Consider the following 16,372-nt stretch of genomic DNA (forward strand, 5'->3'; position numbering starts at 1 on the left):
ATGGTACTTTGCAAAGTGCATATTAGTTTCTTTATAAACTCATTTTTGTTTTTTAAATTTCAGACACTTAATCTGAATTGTACGTTTAATATGATTTTCATATAAAATTTTACCTAGAGGTCAAATTTTATATTTTTAATTTAATTTATTTCTTTTTAGATAGGGAGAAAAACAACCTTCATGTTCATGTTTTCTAGTGAAATGCCATGTTTTTAATGGAGTATCAGTGGTTGATTGCTCAAACACAATAAAATTTATTTATAATGCTATGCTCCAAGCAATATCAGTCGTACCTGAAAAAAAATTAAACTTAACCCTTTGTTAGAAAAAGAAAAAGAAAAAGAAAAAGAAATCTTGTGCTGTTACTTTAATTATTTTCGGAACACGTAGCACAATTAAAGATATTGACAATGCTGTATTAATTTTATGCAGCACACAAATAATAAAATTAAAATAGAAAAAAAAAATGTATATATAACTCATGTCTTGCATGAAGCCAAAACATGACTGTTAATATATTTATCCTTTTAAACCTCTCTTCAGTAATCGTTAAATAGTTTTTTATTATAAAAAAATATTAGACGAATGGAAGTAGTGACAACTAGTATACTGTCAAGTTTAAATTAAAAGTCTAAATGAACTGCTAGATCCACTACATGAATTAAATCCGTACAATCTGAGAGGAGAACATTTTCATCGAGGCCGTCTATTCCCTGTGACGTCATCAATTCGCAGAACCAGAGCATCCATTTCAGGCAACCAGTTTCCATTTAGGGTAAGTTGTGAGTCTGCAATCGGACCGGATCTACATCCCTTTTCCGACGCCTTCCTTAGTTAAGGAAACCTCTACGGTTGCCGAATATGATGATCCTTGCGGAGCTCACCTGTACCGTTAGATTAGGATCAGACAGTTAAGAAAACATCAATTACTTTAACAGTAACCACAGTCCTCAAACTAATGGGAAGCGTATCATCTGCATTCTGCAGAGCCAATTTCTGCGGAACTGTGCGGAGCTTTTAATCTAATTTATTCGTTTTGAATCAAACGGATCAAATCAGATCTTGTCCGAATTGAAAAACAAAATAATATCAAAATTAACAAGATCTGATCTGATCCGTCCGATCCGAAACAAACGGACCAGATTAAAAACTCACCACAGCTCTGCAGGAATTGACTCCGCATAGATACGCTTCCCAAACTAATGGAGATCAAGATCAATCGACAATCTTTTTTGGCAACTAGCGTCCCTTGGTGCACGGGTGAGTGGGTGAAATATTCTCTGTGACATTTAGTCGAGAAATTCCGTAAAACGAGTTATATATTCAAAGGAACAAATATCTTTTCTTCACCTGCTACAAAAAAAGGTACGAAAGAACGAGACAATTGGAGCAGAAATTCGAGTTCGGGTCCCAGTAAGGCCATGGCAAGAATACAATACAGGAAATACATAGTCCATAACCTCTGAGGTAACAAAATAATTCTGTTTAAATAGAAACCGTCCGATAAGAATTCAGGCCAATCCTGCTCAAGGTGAAATGCACCGGTTTCCTTTAATATTCGTGCGGATTCTGATCGTTCGGTCCATATCTAAAATAAATATTCTGTTACTTTAGGGATTGATTGGGAAATAAACCCTGGTTTCGATAACTCCTTTGCAATCTCCTTTTCATAGCGGCCATACCTACATCGTCTCTGTTTCTCTCTCCTCTCTTTAGACCCGATCCCTACAGAGTACAGACTCTTCCTCCTGTCGGCTCCTCTCTCACGCTCTCTTAAAACCTGATCGAAGAAGGCACAGTCTCTCCCGCTGTAAAAATTTGATCGAAGGTACAGTATCCCTCTTTCTCCCCCCTCTCGCCCCCTCTACACTACGGTCTGCAGAGAATAAGTTTATTCTTTCTTTCTTTCTAGTTCGGTGTACTCGTCCGTGTTATTTCTGGGATGCTTCCAAGTCGTGCGGTTGTGTGTACATGATCTTGGAAAATTGTTGTTTGTACAGAAACCCTGGTGAGGGTATCTTTGTTTTTTTGTCCTGGCAAGCAGCTTCTGTTGCGTGTAATATCTGATTTTAAATTAGTTATTAGCAGCGCTAATAGGGGAGATTTGTGGAATTTGGTTATAAGTTCCTAGTTCCCAGTTTTAGTTTGTATTTCGTTCTCTCTATGTTGCTTTAGGGTTTTAGTATCTGCTGAGAGCTGTGTTTCCGAAAATTAGATTCTCTGGATACCTTACTCTTGTGGAGGTCGTATTATGGTATCCATATCTTCTTGTTGTCTATAAATACATGGTTTCCCAAAATTACAATTAGTTAGAATAATTTTATTCAGATTCCATTTTAGGATAAATTACAATTTGCAGTCTTTTCCAGTCTTAACTTAATATAGGAGTGTAATAATCTAGAGCTTTATTAAGGTCGCCGCAACTTTATATTCTTTATGGGAATTTTCAAGACGCAAAATTCAGATGAGAGAAATTTTCCATATCAGGGGAGGGGTGGGGGGGTAGGGGTTAATCGAAGAAGTACAGCTACTTTTTAGTGTGTCAAAGCTTTGTGGTATTATGGGATGGTGTTTAGATGTCTGTCTTATTAATTTTGAGTAAATTGGCATATTTGTCCTTTGTGTATGGTGAAGTGATAATGCTCTAAAAAATTATCCTTAGTTGATGAGTACCTTCGCAAGTGCCACTTGGAGAATAGATGTTCAACCATAAATTGGAATTTGTGCTTATGCATAAGTATCTCAACTCGAAATTGGTACAAAAACTTCTTTTGCATTGAAGGCACTTGAACTACGTTTCCTTGTTCCTCCCAAGCTGACAAAGTTGCTCTTATAGAGGAGAAAGACCATATTTTTGTTGTTTTGTAAATGCTTCGAGCAATTAATTAACACCTATATTGATGTCTGAACCTCCTATTCTTTTTCATTGAAGAAATTAAAATTAGAGTGTCAGTCGAGCAATGTCTGCGAGTGCAAGTGATGATTTTGAGGCCACAAGCCGGTGCGGATCCTTGGATGCAAATTCTGAGTGGCGGTCCATTGAGCAGGTTGAGAATGGGACCCCTTCCACCTCACCACCTTACTATGATTCTGATGATGATGATAATGGTGTGTTATTTGTACTGATTTTAAACCTCTTCTTTATTCATCTTTTGTTTGACCACTTTTGCAAATTAACATGTGAAACTGAAAAAAAAAATAATAACAAAAATCAAAGGATCAATGAAGAGCGAGATCAAGTATGAGAAAAGAAGAAATAATCTGCCTTACTTTTGCAAATTAATTTGCATGTAACTTTTCAATAAATTTGTTTATTCAACCAGCTGAGTATAAACCATGTTTGAAGCTTTTTTTCCCCCTAAATAAGAGAGTTCCTTAGAAATGTTACTGGTATCTTTAATTTTTGTTTGTATCTGTCAGGACCGAAGCCATCTGAACTGTACGGGAGGCATACTTGGAAAATTGAAAAATTTCAGACAATAAAAAAGAGGGAACTACGTGGTGATATGTTTGATGTTGGTGGTTTTAAATGGTACAAGGATCCTATATATACGTTTTACACATTTTTTTTTTCAGTTTTGTTATCATTTTGACCTTATGGAGCTTAATAGGATTTGGTACCGCACTGGTTGCTACTTAATAATTGTATGTGGTTTTCAGGTGCTGAACTGGTAGATTGCCTAAATTTTGAGGTGCTAAAATAATTTTGTAGAATGGTGCTTTCTTGGAATTTGAAAAGTTTGTTAATTGGTTTTTAGGTACATTTTAATATACCCACAGGGCTGTGATGTGTGCAATCACTTGTCGCTCTTTCTTTGCGTAGCGAATCATGACAAGCTTCTACCTGGTAGGTTATAATGCGTATGCAACTTCATTTTAATTTTTTTTTATTTTCTAACTAGTAGTGTGACCTTTTCTGTGTTATCAACATTTTCAGGATGGAGCCATCTTGCGCAGTTTTCAATTGCAGTTGTTAACAAGGATCCGAAGAAATCTAAATACTCAGGTCAGTTGTGGCCTCTTTTTTAATTTTCCTTTTATTGTTTATGCTTGACCTAAATGCTTAGAAATTTTTTTTTTGGTATAGACACTTTGCATCGTTTCTGGAAGAAAGAACATGATTGGGGTTGGAAGAAGTTCATGGAATTGTCGAAAGTTAAGGATGGTTTTATTGATGATGATGAGAATCTCATAATAAAAGCTCAAGTACAAGTTATCAGGTAAAGAACTCAACTTTTACATCATTTCATTATGATCTCCAGACTTTGCAAACCTACAAATTTCATGTATACCCTGGAAAAAAAAATTAAAAAAAATGCTATCAGTACATAGCCCCACAAACACGAAAGTTTTTTCTATGCACCTTTGTACCTAGGTTACAATTTATTTTTCAGAAAATGGTCCCTATGTCCGTTCTTATGTCTACAAAATGTTGAGAAAAGTTAGTAGCTTTGTAGAATGATTGAGCAAGGAGGTTATGTTGGATATTTGCTACTTTAGGAATGGCATGTGACTTTATTTTAATTTACAGGATTATAGTTGTTTTGCAGTGCACATTGAACTAATCCAACTACTAAGCTCTGTATATGACCTTTAAGTTGTGTAAATAGATTGAAAATGATGGTGAAATTGGGATTTAAATAGCCAAGGGAAAGAGCAATATGTAAATATGTTTTACATTAAGTGTATTTCATTTAATGGATTTTCATTGCAGAGAGAAAACGAATAGCCCATTTCGGTGTCTTGATTTGCAATACCGAAGGGAGCTAGTACGGGTATATTTATCAAATGTCGAGCAAGTCTGCCGCCACTTTGTCGAAGAAAGGAAAAACAAGCTCAGTAATTTGGTCCTTGATAAAAATAAGTGGTCTAGGTGTGTCCTTCATTTTCCTTTGTTTTTCTAAGGCACAACAATTTTTTATTTCAGAAGAAATTTCCATACCCACATGAGTACTGGAAATGTCTTGTTTGCTGTTGTGTGCACATTTACATGGAAAGGGTTATTGACATTTGCTACATGTGTCAATTGCAGTTTTCGTGCCTTTTGGTCGGGAATAGACCGAATCTCAAGGCGGCGCATCACAAGAGATCGAACCGACTCTATACTAAAACTTTTAGTCAAGCACTTCTTCATAGAGAAGGAGGTGACCTCTACTCTAGTGATGGATGCTCTCTACACTGGTCTCAAGGTGCTTGAATGGCAGAGCAGGGGAGATGATGTGAGGTTAGCATTGAGGTTGCCTGGTCTGGATGACATGCCCGAACCGTTAGTTCGGATTGACGAGGATATGTTTGTGTTATCTGATGATATTATAAATCTGATTGAGAGGGCCTCATCAGAGCCTGCTCTTCGTCAGAAAGAAGAGAAAAATGCACAAGCTGGCAAGAAGGTATGTTGAAAATACTTTTGACATCATTGCTTGTCATTGGTGTACTTTTTAATAGGTATGTAATCGAGAACTGGGGAATGAACTGTGAATCATTTGAGAATTTGGGTTCTGATTCAATTTTTTTTTTTGTATTTCCTTTCGAAGTGTTGATAGTACCTTAGATTTTGTCTCATGTATTTACATTATTCAAAAGTACTTGATCATAAAAATGTGATCCTTATCAGCCAAAATTTACTAGGATGGTGCTTGTGGTGAAGATGCACATAAAGATTCGATTGAGTCTGATGAAAGGCGTTTAACAGAATTGGGCAGGAGGATGATGGAGATTTTTGTACTAGGTCATATTTTTAGGTATGCTTTCTTGACTTGACTTAATTATATTTCACATGGCAAGAAGTGCTGTAATATATCCAATACCTATTATTGCATGACTGGTAATTCATTTTTTTTCCTTGCCGTGTTGACTCATTTATTTAAATAAACATTTTTTTTGTGAGGGTTTGCTGACACTAAATTCATATTAACAACAGTAGGATAGAGATAGCATACCAGGAGGCTGTGGCATTGAAGAGACAAGAGGAGCTTATTCGGGAAGAGGAATTGTTTGGTAGTTCCTCTGATCTGAGGAACAAACATGGCAGCACCAAGGAGAAGCGTTCTTCAAAGAGAAAGCAGGTCTGTACCTCTACTATATAATGGATCCTCATAGAAAGGCTTATAACTACTATAGATCTTAATTCAAATAAACATACTGGTACTGTACTGGTAATGCCACTAGCCCTTTTTCTGGATTCCATTTTCTTCTGTTTCTTTATTTTTTGTGGCATTGTTGTCTGATTTCCTAATATCACCAATTTGAAAGGATAAATTTATGATGCTAAGTTCTTGAATATTATACATAAAAATGTATAAATTTTAGGACTGGCAATACAAATTCTTAATATTACCTCATTATGTAACAATTTGATCGTTCTGTACGATGTTAGGCCAAAGATAAATGCGCTTATTAGAGTATTTTGACAATCTAATTTATGTCTACATTCATTAGATTTGAAGATACCATGTCACATCTGTTGCATTGACTATTCACAAACCCGAATTCTTTCTGTTGAGATTTATGTATGTTTATTGCATTATTAGAACTATAGGGTTATATTGGTAAGAAAAAAATTATGGAGAATTGTAGGGTTACGGATGTAATTTGTAACGCCTATATAGGTCCAACTTTCTATGGAATAGAACAACAATTCATTTTCACTTGGTATCAAGAGCTATGGTTTCCTGGCTGTTTTCTTTCTATTTCGCGAGTTACTGTAGTGCTACAGTACCTCCGCCAAAACAGATCCAAGGCAGAAGGAGCTCTGCCCGTCTCCCGTAGGGTCGCCCGGCCCCGCTGAGCACTGGCCGAGCTCTGCCCCGCTGAGCTCCGCCCCGCCAATGCCACTGCTCCGCCGTTGATGACCTAGTTCCGCCTCAGCCGAGCAGCAGCTCCGTTATTCAGCCAGCAGATTCGTTTTTTTTCCTCTCTCACAGATCTGTTTTTTTTTAGGCCGAACCAGCCATCCTCTAGGCCGAACCAGCCACTCTCTCCTTCTTCTAGGCCGAACTAAGGTAGGTTGGGTTCTTGTTGAGTAATTTGGCCGGCGTGGGGGGCCTAAACCCCACGATACTTGAGAAGAGCGTTTAGATCGGGTTCTCGATTGGGTTTTGAGCTCAAATCTTGATGCGATAGATGAAGATCGGGTCACGAAGAAGAGAGGGGGAGTTGATCTAGATCCGTCTTGAGGGTGCAAGACCGGGTCTTTACGAGAGAAATGAGAGATTTGGACTTGGATTGATACGTGAGGAGTAGATCTGAGTCAAATCAATGTCAGAGGAGGAGACTGGAAATGCGTTTGCGAAGGCTTGCGCGAAACTGACCTCTGATGAGATGGCTGTCATGGTGCGACGAGCGTTAGCCGTGTACCAAGCTTCTGTTGAGAATAAGTCGAAGGTGCAGAAGGTTGAGCTATCACATATCGACATGAGACTCGAAGGGCCAGTTACATACTTGACTGAGGAGGAGAGCCGGATTAGGCTACAGGCTAGGGCAGCAGGACTTTCAGGGGTGAAGTCAGCACTAGTGGTCTCCAACTCAGGTCACACAGGTAACACAGGGTTCAGAGGTGAGCCTCAACGGTGTTACAGATGCGGTGAGATAGGTTACCTGAAACATACTTGTCTTAAGTCACCTAAGAAACAAGATGCATGTGAGAGGGGGCAGTCTAGAGGCTGTGGTTATGGCCGGGGTGGTATGAGAGGTGGAAGAGGAGACTACCGGGCAAATTTGATGGTAGCAGAGGGCAAGAGTGAGGAGATACTGAAGAGAAAGCAGAAAACAGCAGGTAATGAGAAGAGTGTGGTAGAGTTGCATCTACCTCATCTTCACCCAGGGATAACTTTGAGTGTTTTGCTCAATCAGCTACAGGTGTTTGTGATACACTTGCTCTTGCCTCCATACCCACCACTAGATCACCATATTGGGTAGTCGACTCTGGTGCAACTCGTCATGTGACTGGTGCTGCTGGGGAGTTTTCCACCTATACTCACCTAGCAATCCCAGATAGCTTTCAGACAGCCGATGGTACGGCCCAGCCCGTGGTTGGTAAGGGTACTGTGAGATGTATTGATTCAGTGACTCTGACTAATGTGTTGCATGCTCCTTCCTTCCGGTAAACCTAGTGTCTATTAGTGCTATTATTTATAAGCATAAATGCATTGTGACCTTTGATATTTCGAGGATGGTTTTTTAGGAGAAGGGGACAGGTCGGATACTAGGGACTGACACATGGCGTGATGGGTTGTGGTATATTGATAGAAAAGGGATGGATATAACACTGGCATCTGTGGTCGATAGAGTGGGGACAGGGAGATCTGGGGTGAGTGTGGAGGATAAGTTACTTCTGATTCATCGACGAATGGGGCATTCTTCCTTCAGCCTACTGGAACGTTTCTATCCATCAAAGTATGAGAAAGTTGACAAACAAAAACTTGTGTGATGGATGTGAGTTTAGGAAGCATACAAGGAGTTCGTATGTAAGCTCAGAACGTATAAGCTCTCATGCCTTTGATCTGGTACACTCTGATGTATGAGGGCCTTACTCAACAACTCGATAAATGAGTATAGATTTTTTGTGACTTTCATCGATTGTTATTCTTGTGTCACATGGTTGTACTTGATGAAGAACAAGAATGATGTACTTGCTTGCTTCAAGGATTTCCATAAGGCGGCTCAGACTCAGTTTGGTGCTGTGGTGAAGGCACTGAGATCCGATAATGGGTCCGAATATACAAATAAGACATTCAAGGAGTATTTGTCAGTTCATGGAGTGGCAGAGAGGAAGAATAGACACTTGTTGGAGGTAGCCCGGTGCATGATGATCTCCATGAATGTTCCGAAACATTTGTGGGGACAAGTAGTCATGACAGCCGCACAATTGATTAATAAATGCCATCTAGAGTGTTGGACTGGCAAACTCCGTGTGTGATGTTGAAAGAAGATAATGGGGGTATTATTTCTCCAAAGGTATATAGCTGTGTGTGCTTTGTGAAAAGATAACAGACCAACAGTAGAAAAGTTGGATTAAGTTGGATTCCAGAGTGGTGAAATGCATCTTTATGGGTTACTCTGGTACTCAAAAAGGTTATGTGTGCTGGAGTCTGATAGAGAGGATATTGTTTGTGAGTATGGATGTTATATTATGCGAGTTCGAACCTTACTCGTACATATCACCGGTATATAGAGCATTCATTGTATCATTAGACACTGTCTTTATCCCTAAGTGTTGGCAGGTTGCTAAAGGAGATCCGAAGTGGAAAGTAACCATGTTAGAAGAGTTCAGTGCCCTCTGCAAGAACAAAATCTGAAAACTTGTGTCACTACCACTCAGCAAGAAGGCTATTGGATGCAAGTGGGTCTTTATAGTAAAGCAAAATCCAGAGGGTCTGGTTGAGTGCTACAAGGCTCAGTTGATAGCGAAGTGGTATAGTTAGACCTATGGCATTGACTATGATGAGACTTTTGCACCCGTGGCGAAGATGAGTACAGTGAGGACACTGGTTTCCATGGCAGTGAATGAGGGATGACAGTTACACCAACTCGATGTGAAGAATGCATTTCTTTATGGTGATTTGTTGGAGGAGGTGTGCATGGAGGTTTCACGAAGGTTTGGCACAAATCAGACAGTGGGTAAGGTGTGCAGGCTCAAGAAGCCGCTCTATGGGTTGAAGCAATTCCCTCGGGCCTGGTTTGATAGGTTCAGAAAGGCTATGGTAGGCATGGGCTATCAGCAAATCAATGCTGACAACACGGTGTTTTCTCGACAACATTGTGGTCACATTATTATGCTGGCTGTGCATGTCGATGATATGATCATTACCGGTGATGATGAGGGGGAAATTGCACAGTTGAAGGCAAAATTGGGAAAGGAATTCGAGGTGAAAGATTTGGGACAGTTTTGGTACTTCCTTGGAATTGAGGTGGTTCGCGGAGCAGAGGGGATTGTTCTATCCCAAAGGAAGTATGTCCTATACTTGTTTACAGAGACAGACATGTTGGGGTGCAAGCCTACAGTTTCTCCAATTGATGTGAAAGCCAAGATAAGTGCAGAGGTAGGAGAACAGGTTGATCGTGAGAGATACCAGAGACTAATAGGTAGATTGATTTATTTGACACATACTCATCCCGATATCTCATTTGCAGTGAGCGTGGTGAGTCGCTACATGCATGACTCTAGGAAGGGCCATATCGACGTAGTGTATCACATTATGAGGTATCTGAAGAGTGCACCTGAGAAGGCTTGATTTTCAGGCAGAATGGGCACATGAACATTGAGGGTTATTGTGACTCTGACTGGGCCAATTGCTAAGATGACAGGAGATCCACATCTGGCTGTATGTTCGTAGGGGGCTACTTGGTCTCCTGGAATATCAAGAAGCAGCCGGTTGTTTCGAGATCGACGGCAGAAGTTGAGTACAGGACTATGGCATTGGGAGTTGCTGAGATGTTGTGGCTGAAGAGGTTATTGGAAGAGCTCAAGGTGAATCACGGAGCTCAAATGAAGTTGTGGTGCGATAGCAAGTTAACGATCAGCATTGCCAATAATCATGTACAGCATGACAGAACCAAACATGTAGAGATCGATAGGTTCTTCATAAAGAAAAAACTGAAAAGTGGTTTATTGGAGCAAGTCATGTAGCTACTGGAGATTAAGTAGCTGACTTCCTCACCAATGGATCTAGTTAGACTATGTGACAAGATGGACTTGAGAGATATTTTTTGTTCATCTTGAGAGGGAGTGTTGAGATTTATGTATGTTTATTGCATTATTAGAATTATAGGGTTATATTAGTAAGAAAGAAATTATAGAGAATTGTAGGATTACGGATGTAATTTGTAACATATATATAGGCTCAACTTTCTAAGAAATTGAACAACAATTCATTTCCACACTTTCATCATTTTTTTTTGTTTAATTTTGTTAAGGATAAATAAATGTCCTCTCCACTAACAATTTAACAATCTTACAAAAGTTCTCGGCTCAAACAAATATACCTTATTTTCTATATATTACTATTATTACTAAAGCTCTATCATGCCAATTTAATCTTTTTCAGACAAAGCAGAAGCGCAATGGCAGGAAAGAGAATAAGGGAAAGGTGAAAGACTTCACACTTGATGGAAAGTTAGTTGACAATTCCAATGAATCTGACTCTATTAACAACAAACCAGAGGACGCATCTGACTTATCGAACAATGACGACCCGAAAGCCGATGCACACCAACCTGACTCAAACGAAGCCAATAAGCCAGAAGCAGCAACGCCTCCTTCTGTAGACATCAAAATCCAAGAGTTCACTCCTGAGGGGGGTAGTAACAGTAGGAGGAGGTTGTCTAAAAGTGGGAGTAGGAGGAATAAGGAGGGAATTAATCAGTTTAACAGTATGAGTAGTGCCGCCAGTGCTGGTCCAAGTAGCCCGCCCCCTGATGTGCCGACACACTCTGGGCGGTACTACTCTGGAAACTATAGGGGGCCCAGGTCAGAATCCGAGAATCTTGTTGTTTCACTCAAGGATAGGATCAAGCTTTTACAACAAAGGCTGGTTGAGGTAAATGCTGGTTTCTTTTGTTAAATTAAATGGGCTGTGTACAATTTGTCATCTGGATTCATAGAAAGCAAGGTGGGCCAAGGGGTGCATGGCCTGTATATTATTTTTGAGTCTCAGGCTCATTCGGAGTCATTCAGATTGTTGTTTCCAAGCATAATATCAGCATCTTTTGAAAGCTGATTTGTTGTTTGTAGTGATACATAGGGGGTATATCCTTGAGTGTTTTTTCTGTTATATCAGGTAATCTGGACCCATTGAGCATGCACAACCAAAGTACTCTTTAGTGTGTTTTCTTTAATATCATGTGTTAGAGATTAGGATAAGAGGTCGGCAAGAACCTTTAATTTGTAGACCTTATTCCTAACAAGCACTATTCTGACAGAATAAATAAATAAAATAAAAACTAATTGAAAATAGGGTATATTTCTGTTTGTTGACTGGTAGGGTGCAGAATTATGTGCTCATGACATTTCTATTAATTTGTCAATGAATTGCTTCATTGTTTAATTTATTTATTTATGAGGTTTTTGTCCCAACTTTTTTAATTGGTTCTTTATGTTAGGTTGAGGATTCTCTGCTAAAGAAGTTCAGTGCTTGTAAAACCGAAACTGGTAATGAATCAACCTCAGCCTCTGCCTCCTCTTCTTCAAGCCCCATGAAGAACCCAAATAAACCCTCCTCTCATCCTTCCCCAAATTTACCCTCCCAAGAGGACTCCAAGCAAATTCTTGAAAACATAAGCAGCCCTGCTGTCAAACCTTCTGAACCCATAAAATCTACCTCGAAAGATCATGTAACAACTAATCCTGTACTAACTAACAGATCTCAAGCCAATGGAGCTGTTGATTCTTCTTCCAGCTCGAAAACTGATAATCATAAACAGAAACAGAAACAAGTAACAAAAGAAAAAGGTGGTAATACCAGTGCCAACAATACTGGTAATGCTACCAGTCCTGTTACTGCCAAAGTGACGTTACGACAGAAACCAGCCACACAACCTGCTTTTTCAATTGCACCATCAGCTCCTATTTCAACCCATGCTCCTCAGTCCTACCGGAATGCAATAACAGGCTCCAACCACCCTGTCAAGCCGTCTCAATCTCCAGTTGTGGTAGTACCCCCTGAGCATGGATTGAGGTTTGGTACTGTCACTATAGAAACCCTAAATGGAGATGCACCGCATGAATCCTCTTGCCAGGAGTTGTCTGTCAGCAGCAGCAGTGTGGAGAGACCTGAGTTGAATGAGTCACTTAACGGCAACACTGAAGAGGCTGTACCAGACATGGAGCCGTCCAGTTTGAGCTCGAACCAGCAGTCCGGACTGGTGTCTGACGAATTTCCCCACCTTGACATAATCAACGACTTGCTTGACGAGGATCAGAGCAATGGAAACAACCATAGCTTCTTTAGTCGCCAATACTCATTACCTGACAGAGCAAGCATGGCTGCTGATGTCAGCCCTAGCTGGGCTCGCTCACCAGAGGCTTACTATGAAAGTTTCCCTAGGGTTTATGGGTCTTTTGGTACTCCTCGACTCAACGTCTCGGCCTATTCTGATAGCCAGATAGAGATGTTGCGAAGCCAATATGCATACTTGCGTGCGAATAATTTTGCCGTCATGCCAGGTGTCAATGTTGGAGATGTGAATGGTTATTCTATGTATGGGGGGAACCGTGTGGGAGAATATTCTGATAACTTGGCGAGTGGTGGGATTAGTAGTAATGGGTATTCAACATACTACCAGGGGGCGGGTCCCAATGGTAACATGAGCTCTTTGCAGTCTTTAGATTAAATGGTGATGTTTACACAAAAAGGGGTTAGTATAAATGCTTTTATAATCTCAGCTTTCACGTAAGGTGTTATGCTAAACCTAATAATTAATAAAGAAATTCTAATTGACTGAGTTGCTTTTTTTAGTTTCCTTTTTTTAATTGAATTTGTTGTTTCATTTTCGGGTGCCTGAATTGGCTGAGCGTCTAAATTAATAATCCATATCTGATTTCAGTAATCAGTACATTATAGCTTCTGACCACACTTGGCTTGTAGTTTCCAAATTCCCTCTTTTTCATTTTAGAAAATTAGTGAGTTGCCAAGGACAGACTACTGTCTACTAGCGAGAGCAGTGGGTGCCGTAGCTGGATTGATCTCAGAATAAGGTAACCTGTACGTATCATTAGAACTGCTGTATGGGGCAGTTTGTTTATATAATAATTTATGAGATGTGAGTACCAAGGTCGAAGCATTTCCAGGTTTCTTAACAATAGCTCATATACCCCAAAAAAAAAAAAAAGTACATGGTATGTCAATAGAGGTGAAAACAGAGCGGATAATGCTGATACCATATCTGCATCCGTCGGATAATGAGCGGATACGAATACAGATACGGATAGTAAACGGATATCAAAATTCAAAATCAAATCCGCCTTAAACGGATACGGATACGAATACGGAACGAATAGTTCACGAATACAGATTCGAATACGGATATAAAATGAATAATGGTCGGATATTTAAGTATATGAACTTTTAAGATATAAATGTTAATTAACAAAATGCAAATATGAAAATAAATAAATAATTTAATGTAGTTTATAATTTAATTAAATACAGCAACATGATTTCCATAATCCATTGCATCTAAATAATGTGTCACAGAAAATCAGACCACTTCCTTTTATGATATATTCTGTGTGTTAGTCCCACGAGAGTATACTACATTATTAGTTGAATTGTTGGAGAGAGAATAGTTGAAATTGAAACCCTTCTAACTCACGTGAAGCACTTGACTTGTACACCTCACTTAATAAAGCTTTTATGTAGACTTGTACTTTTTTACAAGCAGTGTTGCTTCTATGCCCTTTGCTGGGTAGTCGCCTGCTGACTGTACGTATGAGTCTGTATCCCCTAAGGTACTGGACTGAGTATAATACTCCCAGTCGGGCTAAAAGTAATATAGCGCCTATTTGAGATTTGTGTCAGATTAAAACTGATGACATAAGATCTCATTCTACTAGGTCAGGTATTTCACTGGATCTGAATTCTGACTGTACTGCTAGTTTTACCCTCATTCTTTCTTGTTGATTGTTTGTTGCTTCTTTATATATGTTGTTGGTGTACGTGTTGTCGATACTATTTGTCTATTTCTGAAGGGATGGCTGGTTAAATCATTCATTTTGCATTTTAATTCAATCGTCTCTGCCAGCTTAATTTTAAGGGAGAGGAGAGAAAATTGTGAAATCAAAGCAGTACTTTTTAGAAGAGGATGAAATTGTGAAATAAAGCAACTTGCTTAAGATCAGTATCGAAATTGTAATAAAATAAAAGAATGAAGAGTTTCTGAATAATATCCTTCTAATATCTTTTTCTAGATCAAAATGCAAGGTACAAACAGAAAAATATGAAGTGCAATAGTAACAAGAATATATAACAAAAATATAAAGTAAATCCTTGCAAGTTGCAAATGGAGACATTCGCTATCCTCCTCCGCCACCGATATTGCATGGAGTGCCATTATTTACATGCCCGTTGGTGCAACTCGAAGACTGAGATGATGACGGTGCAGAGCCTTTCGTGAACGATTCAAATGTTATCTTCATTCCCACAACTCTTGCCTCTGTTTTCCCTTGCCAGAAAAATATCATGCTTACTAGTATAAGTACAGTTATAACCATGGACAATTTTCTCTTACTTGAAAACATCACTCTAGTCTCTAGAATCAATCTAGAGCTAGAGAGCTAGAGAGCTAGAGAGCTAGAGAGCTAGCTACCAGAGACAAAAGAGAAACAGTATGCAACGAATAGGGAGTGTGCTTGAAACGGTGAAAAATGCATGGTACGTTTACTTATACCGAGATTAAAAAGTAGCTAGTCACTTTTCAATTGGAGAGCCGTATAACCCAAGGATTTGTCAAGGATGATATTAATTGGATTGGTCTTATGATAGCATATAGTTTGCGACTGCAACAAGTGCGAGGAAGCAACGAGGTAACTACATTTACATGAAATCCACATTCAAGGGTTTTGATTTTGTCCTCTCCTTTCACTACTGCAACAGGAGACATCCTTTTTGCTCAGATGTTTTAGTTTCTTGTCAACTATAAATCTAGGGTAAATTTAGCTAGAGATCACTAAATTTTGTCATTTGTCACGAATTAGTCACTCAAGTTTGATTTGTTCATTTTTAGTCACTCAATTTTGTTATTTGCTCCAATTAATCAAGTAACTCTATATTTTTCCGTTCAAAATGCTAACGCAATATGCTCATTATGTTAGTATTTTTGACGGAATATATTAATTTCATTAGTATTTTAGATGGAATGAGTATATTCCATTAATATTTTGGACGTAATGAGAATATTCTGATAAGATGTTAGATAGAAAAGTATAAAGTGACTTGATTGGAACAAATGACAAAGTTAAGTGACTAAAAATGAACAAATAAACTTGAGTGACTAATTTGTGACAAATGACAAAATTTATTCTGTGAGTTTTTTTTTTATCAAAACAAAAAGAAAAGAAAATAAAAAAGTATTGCACTTCAAAACTAATATATATATTTTTTTGCATTTAGAACAAATGAAACTGTCTTATTAATTACATGGAATTCAAAACGCCTACTTGACTTAACATGTATAACCGTTTGTGTTAGTAGCTTATGAAGAAATGGCGGTGTCCAAAACTTTGTTTAAGAGAGACAATCCCAATTAAGGTGAACTCTTGTGCATGGCATGAACTTCTTTTTTGACCAATCAATAGAATAATTAAAGTACCATTAATTACAATTAATGAGATTATTTTTTTGTTAGTACTGACAGTCTGACAAGACAAAAAGGAATT

General features: G+C 38.7%; 1 protein-coding gene across 2 annotated transcripts; it reads left to right on the top strand.

Moving 5' to 3' along the window:
- The first annotated feature begins 1,658 nt into the window (after positions 1 to 1,658).
- On the top strand, positions 1,659 to 13,446 carry LOC144574689 (uncharacterized). Of its 2 annotated transcripts, none has more exons than XM_078324713.1 (12): positions 1,659 to 1,828; positions 2,933 to 3,108; positions 3,421 to 3,532; positions 3,759 to 3,847; positions 3,938 to 4,006; positions 4,088 to 4,220; positions 4,715 to 4,873; positions 5,033 to 5,390; positions 5,629 to 5,741; positions 5,921 to 6,065; positions 11,046 to 11,537; positions 12,100 to 13,446. In XM_078324713.1, the coding sequence occupies exons 2-12, from the start codon at positions 2,961 to 2,963 to the stop codon at positions 13,327 to 13,329; spliced, it is 3,048 nt and encodes a 1,015-aa protein (XP_078180839.1). In that variant the 5' UTR covers positions 1,659 to 1,828; positions 2,933 to 2,960; the 3' UTR covers positions 13,330 to 13,446. The 2 variants fall into 2 exon arrangements, with proteins under 2 accessions (XP_078180839.1, XP_078180840.1); XM_078324714.1 differs by having other exon boundaries at positions 1,662 to 1,828; positions 5,924 to 6,065.
- The last annotated feature ends 2,926 nt before the right edge of the window (positions 13,447 to 16,372 follow it).

Source organism: Carex rostrata, chromosome 23 (assembly GCF_964058835.1).
Source record: "Carex rostrata chromosome 23, lpCarRost1.2, whole genome shotgun sequence".
NCBI lineage: Eukaryota > Viridiplantae > Streptophyta > Magnoliopsida > Poales > Cyperaceae > Carex > Carex rostrata.

Coding starts and splice junctions, on each gene's coding strand:
- LOC144574689 (XM_078324713.1), top strand. CDS start 2,961: ATGTCTGCGAGTGCAAGTGATGATTTTGAGGCCACAAGCCGGTGCGGA. Junction 5,391..5,628: donor ATGCACAAGCTGGCAAGAAG/GTATGTTGAAAA, acceptor AAAATTTACTAG/GATGGTGCTTGTGGTGAAGA. Junction 11,538..12,099: donor TACAACAAAGGCTGGTTGAG/GTAAATGCTGGT, acceptor TCTTTATGTTAG/GTTGAGGATTCTCTGCTAAA.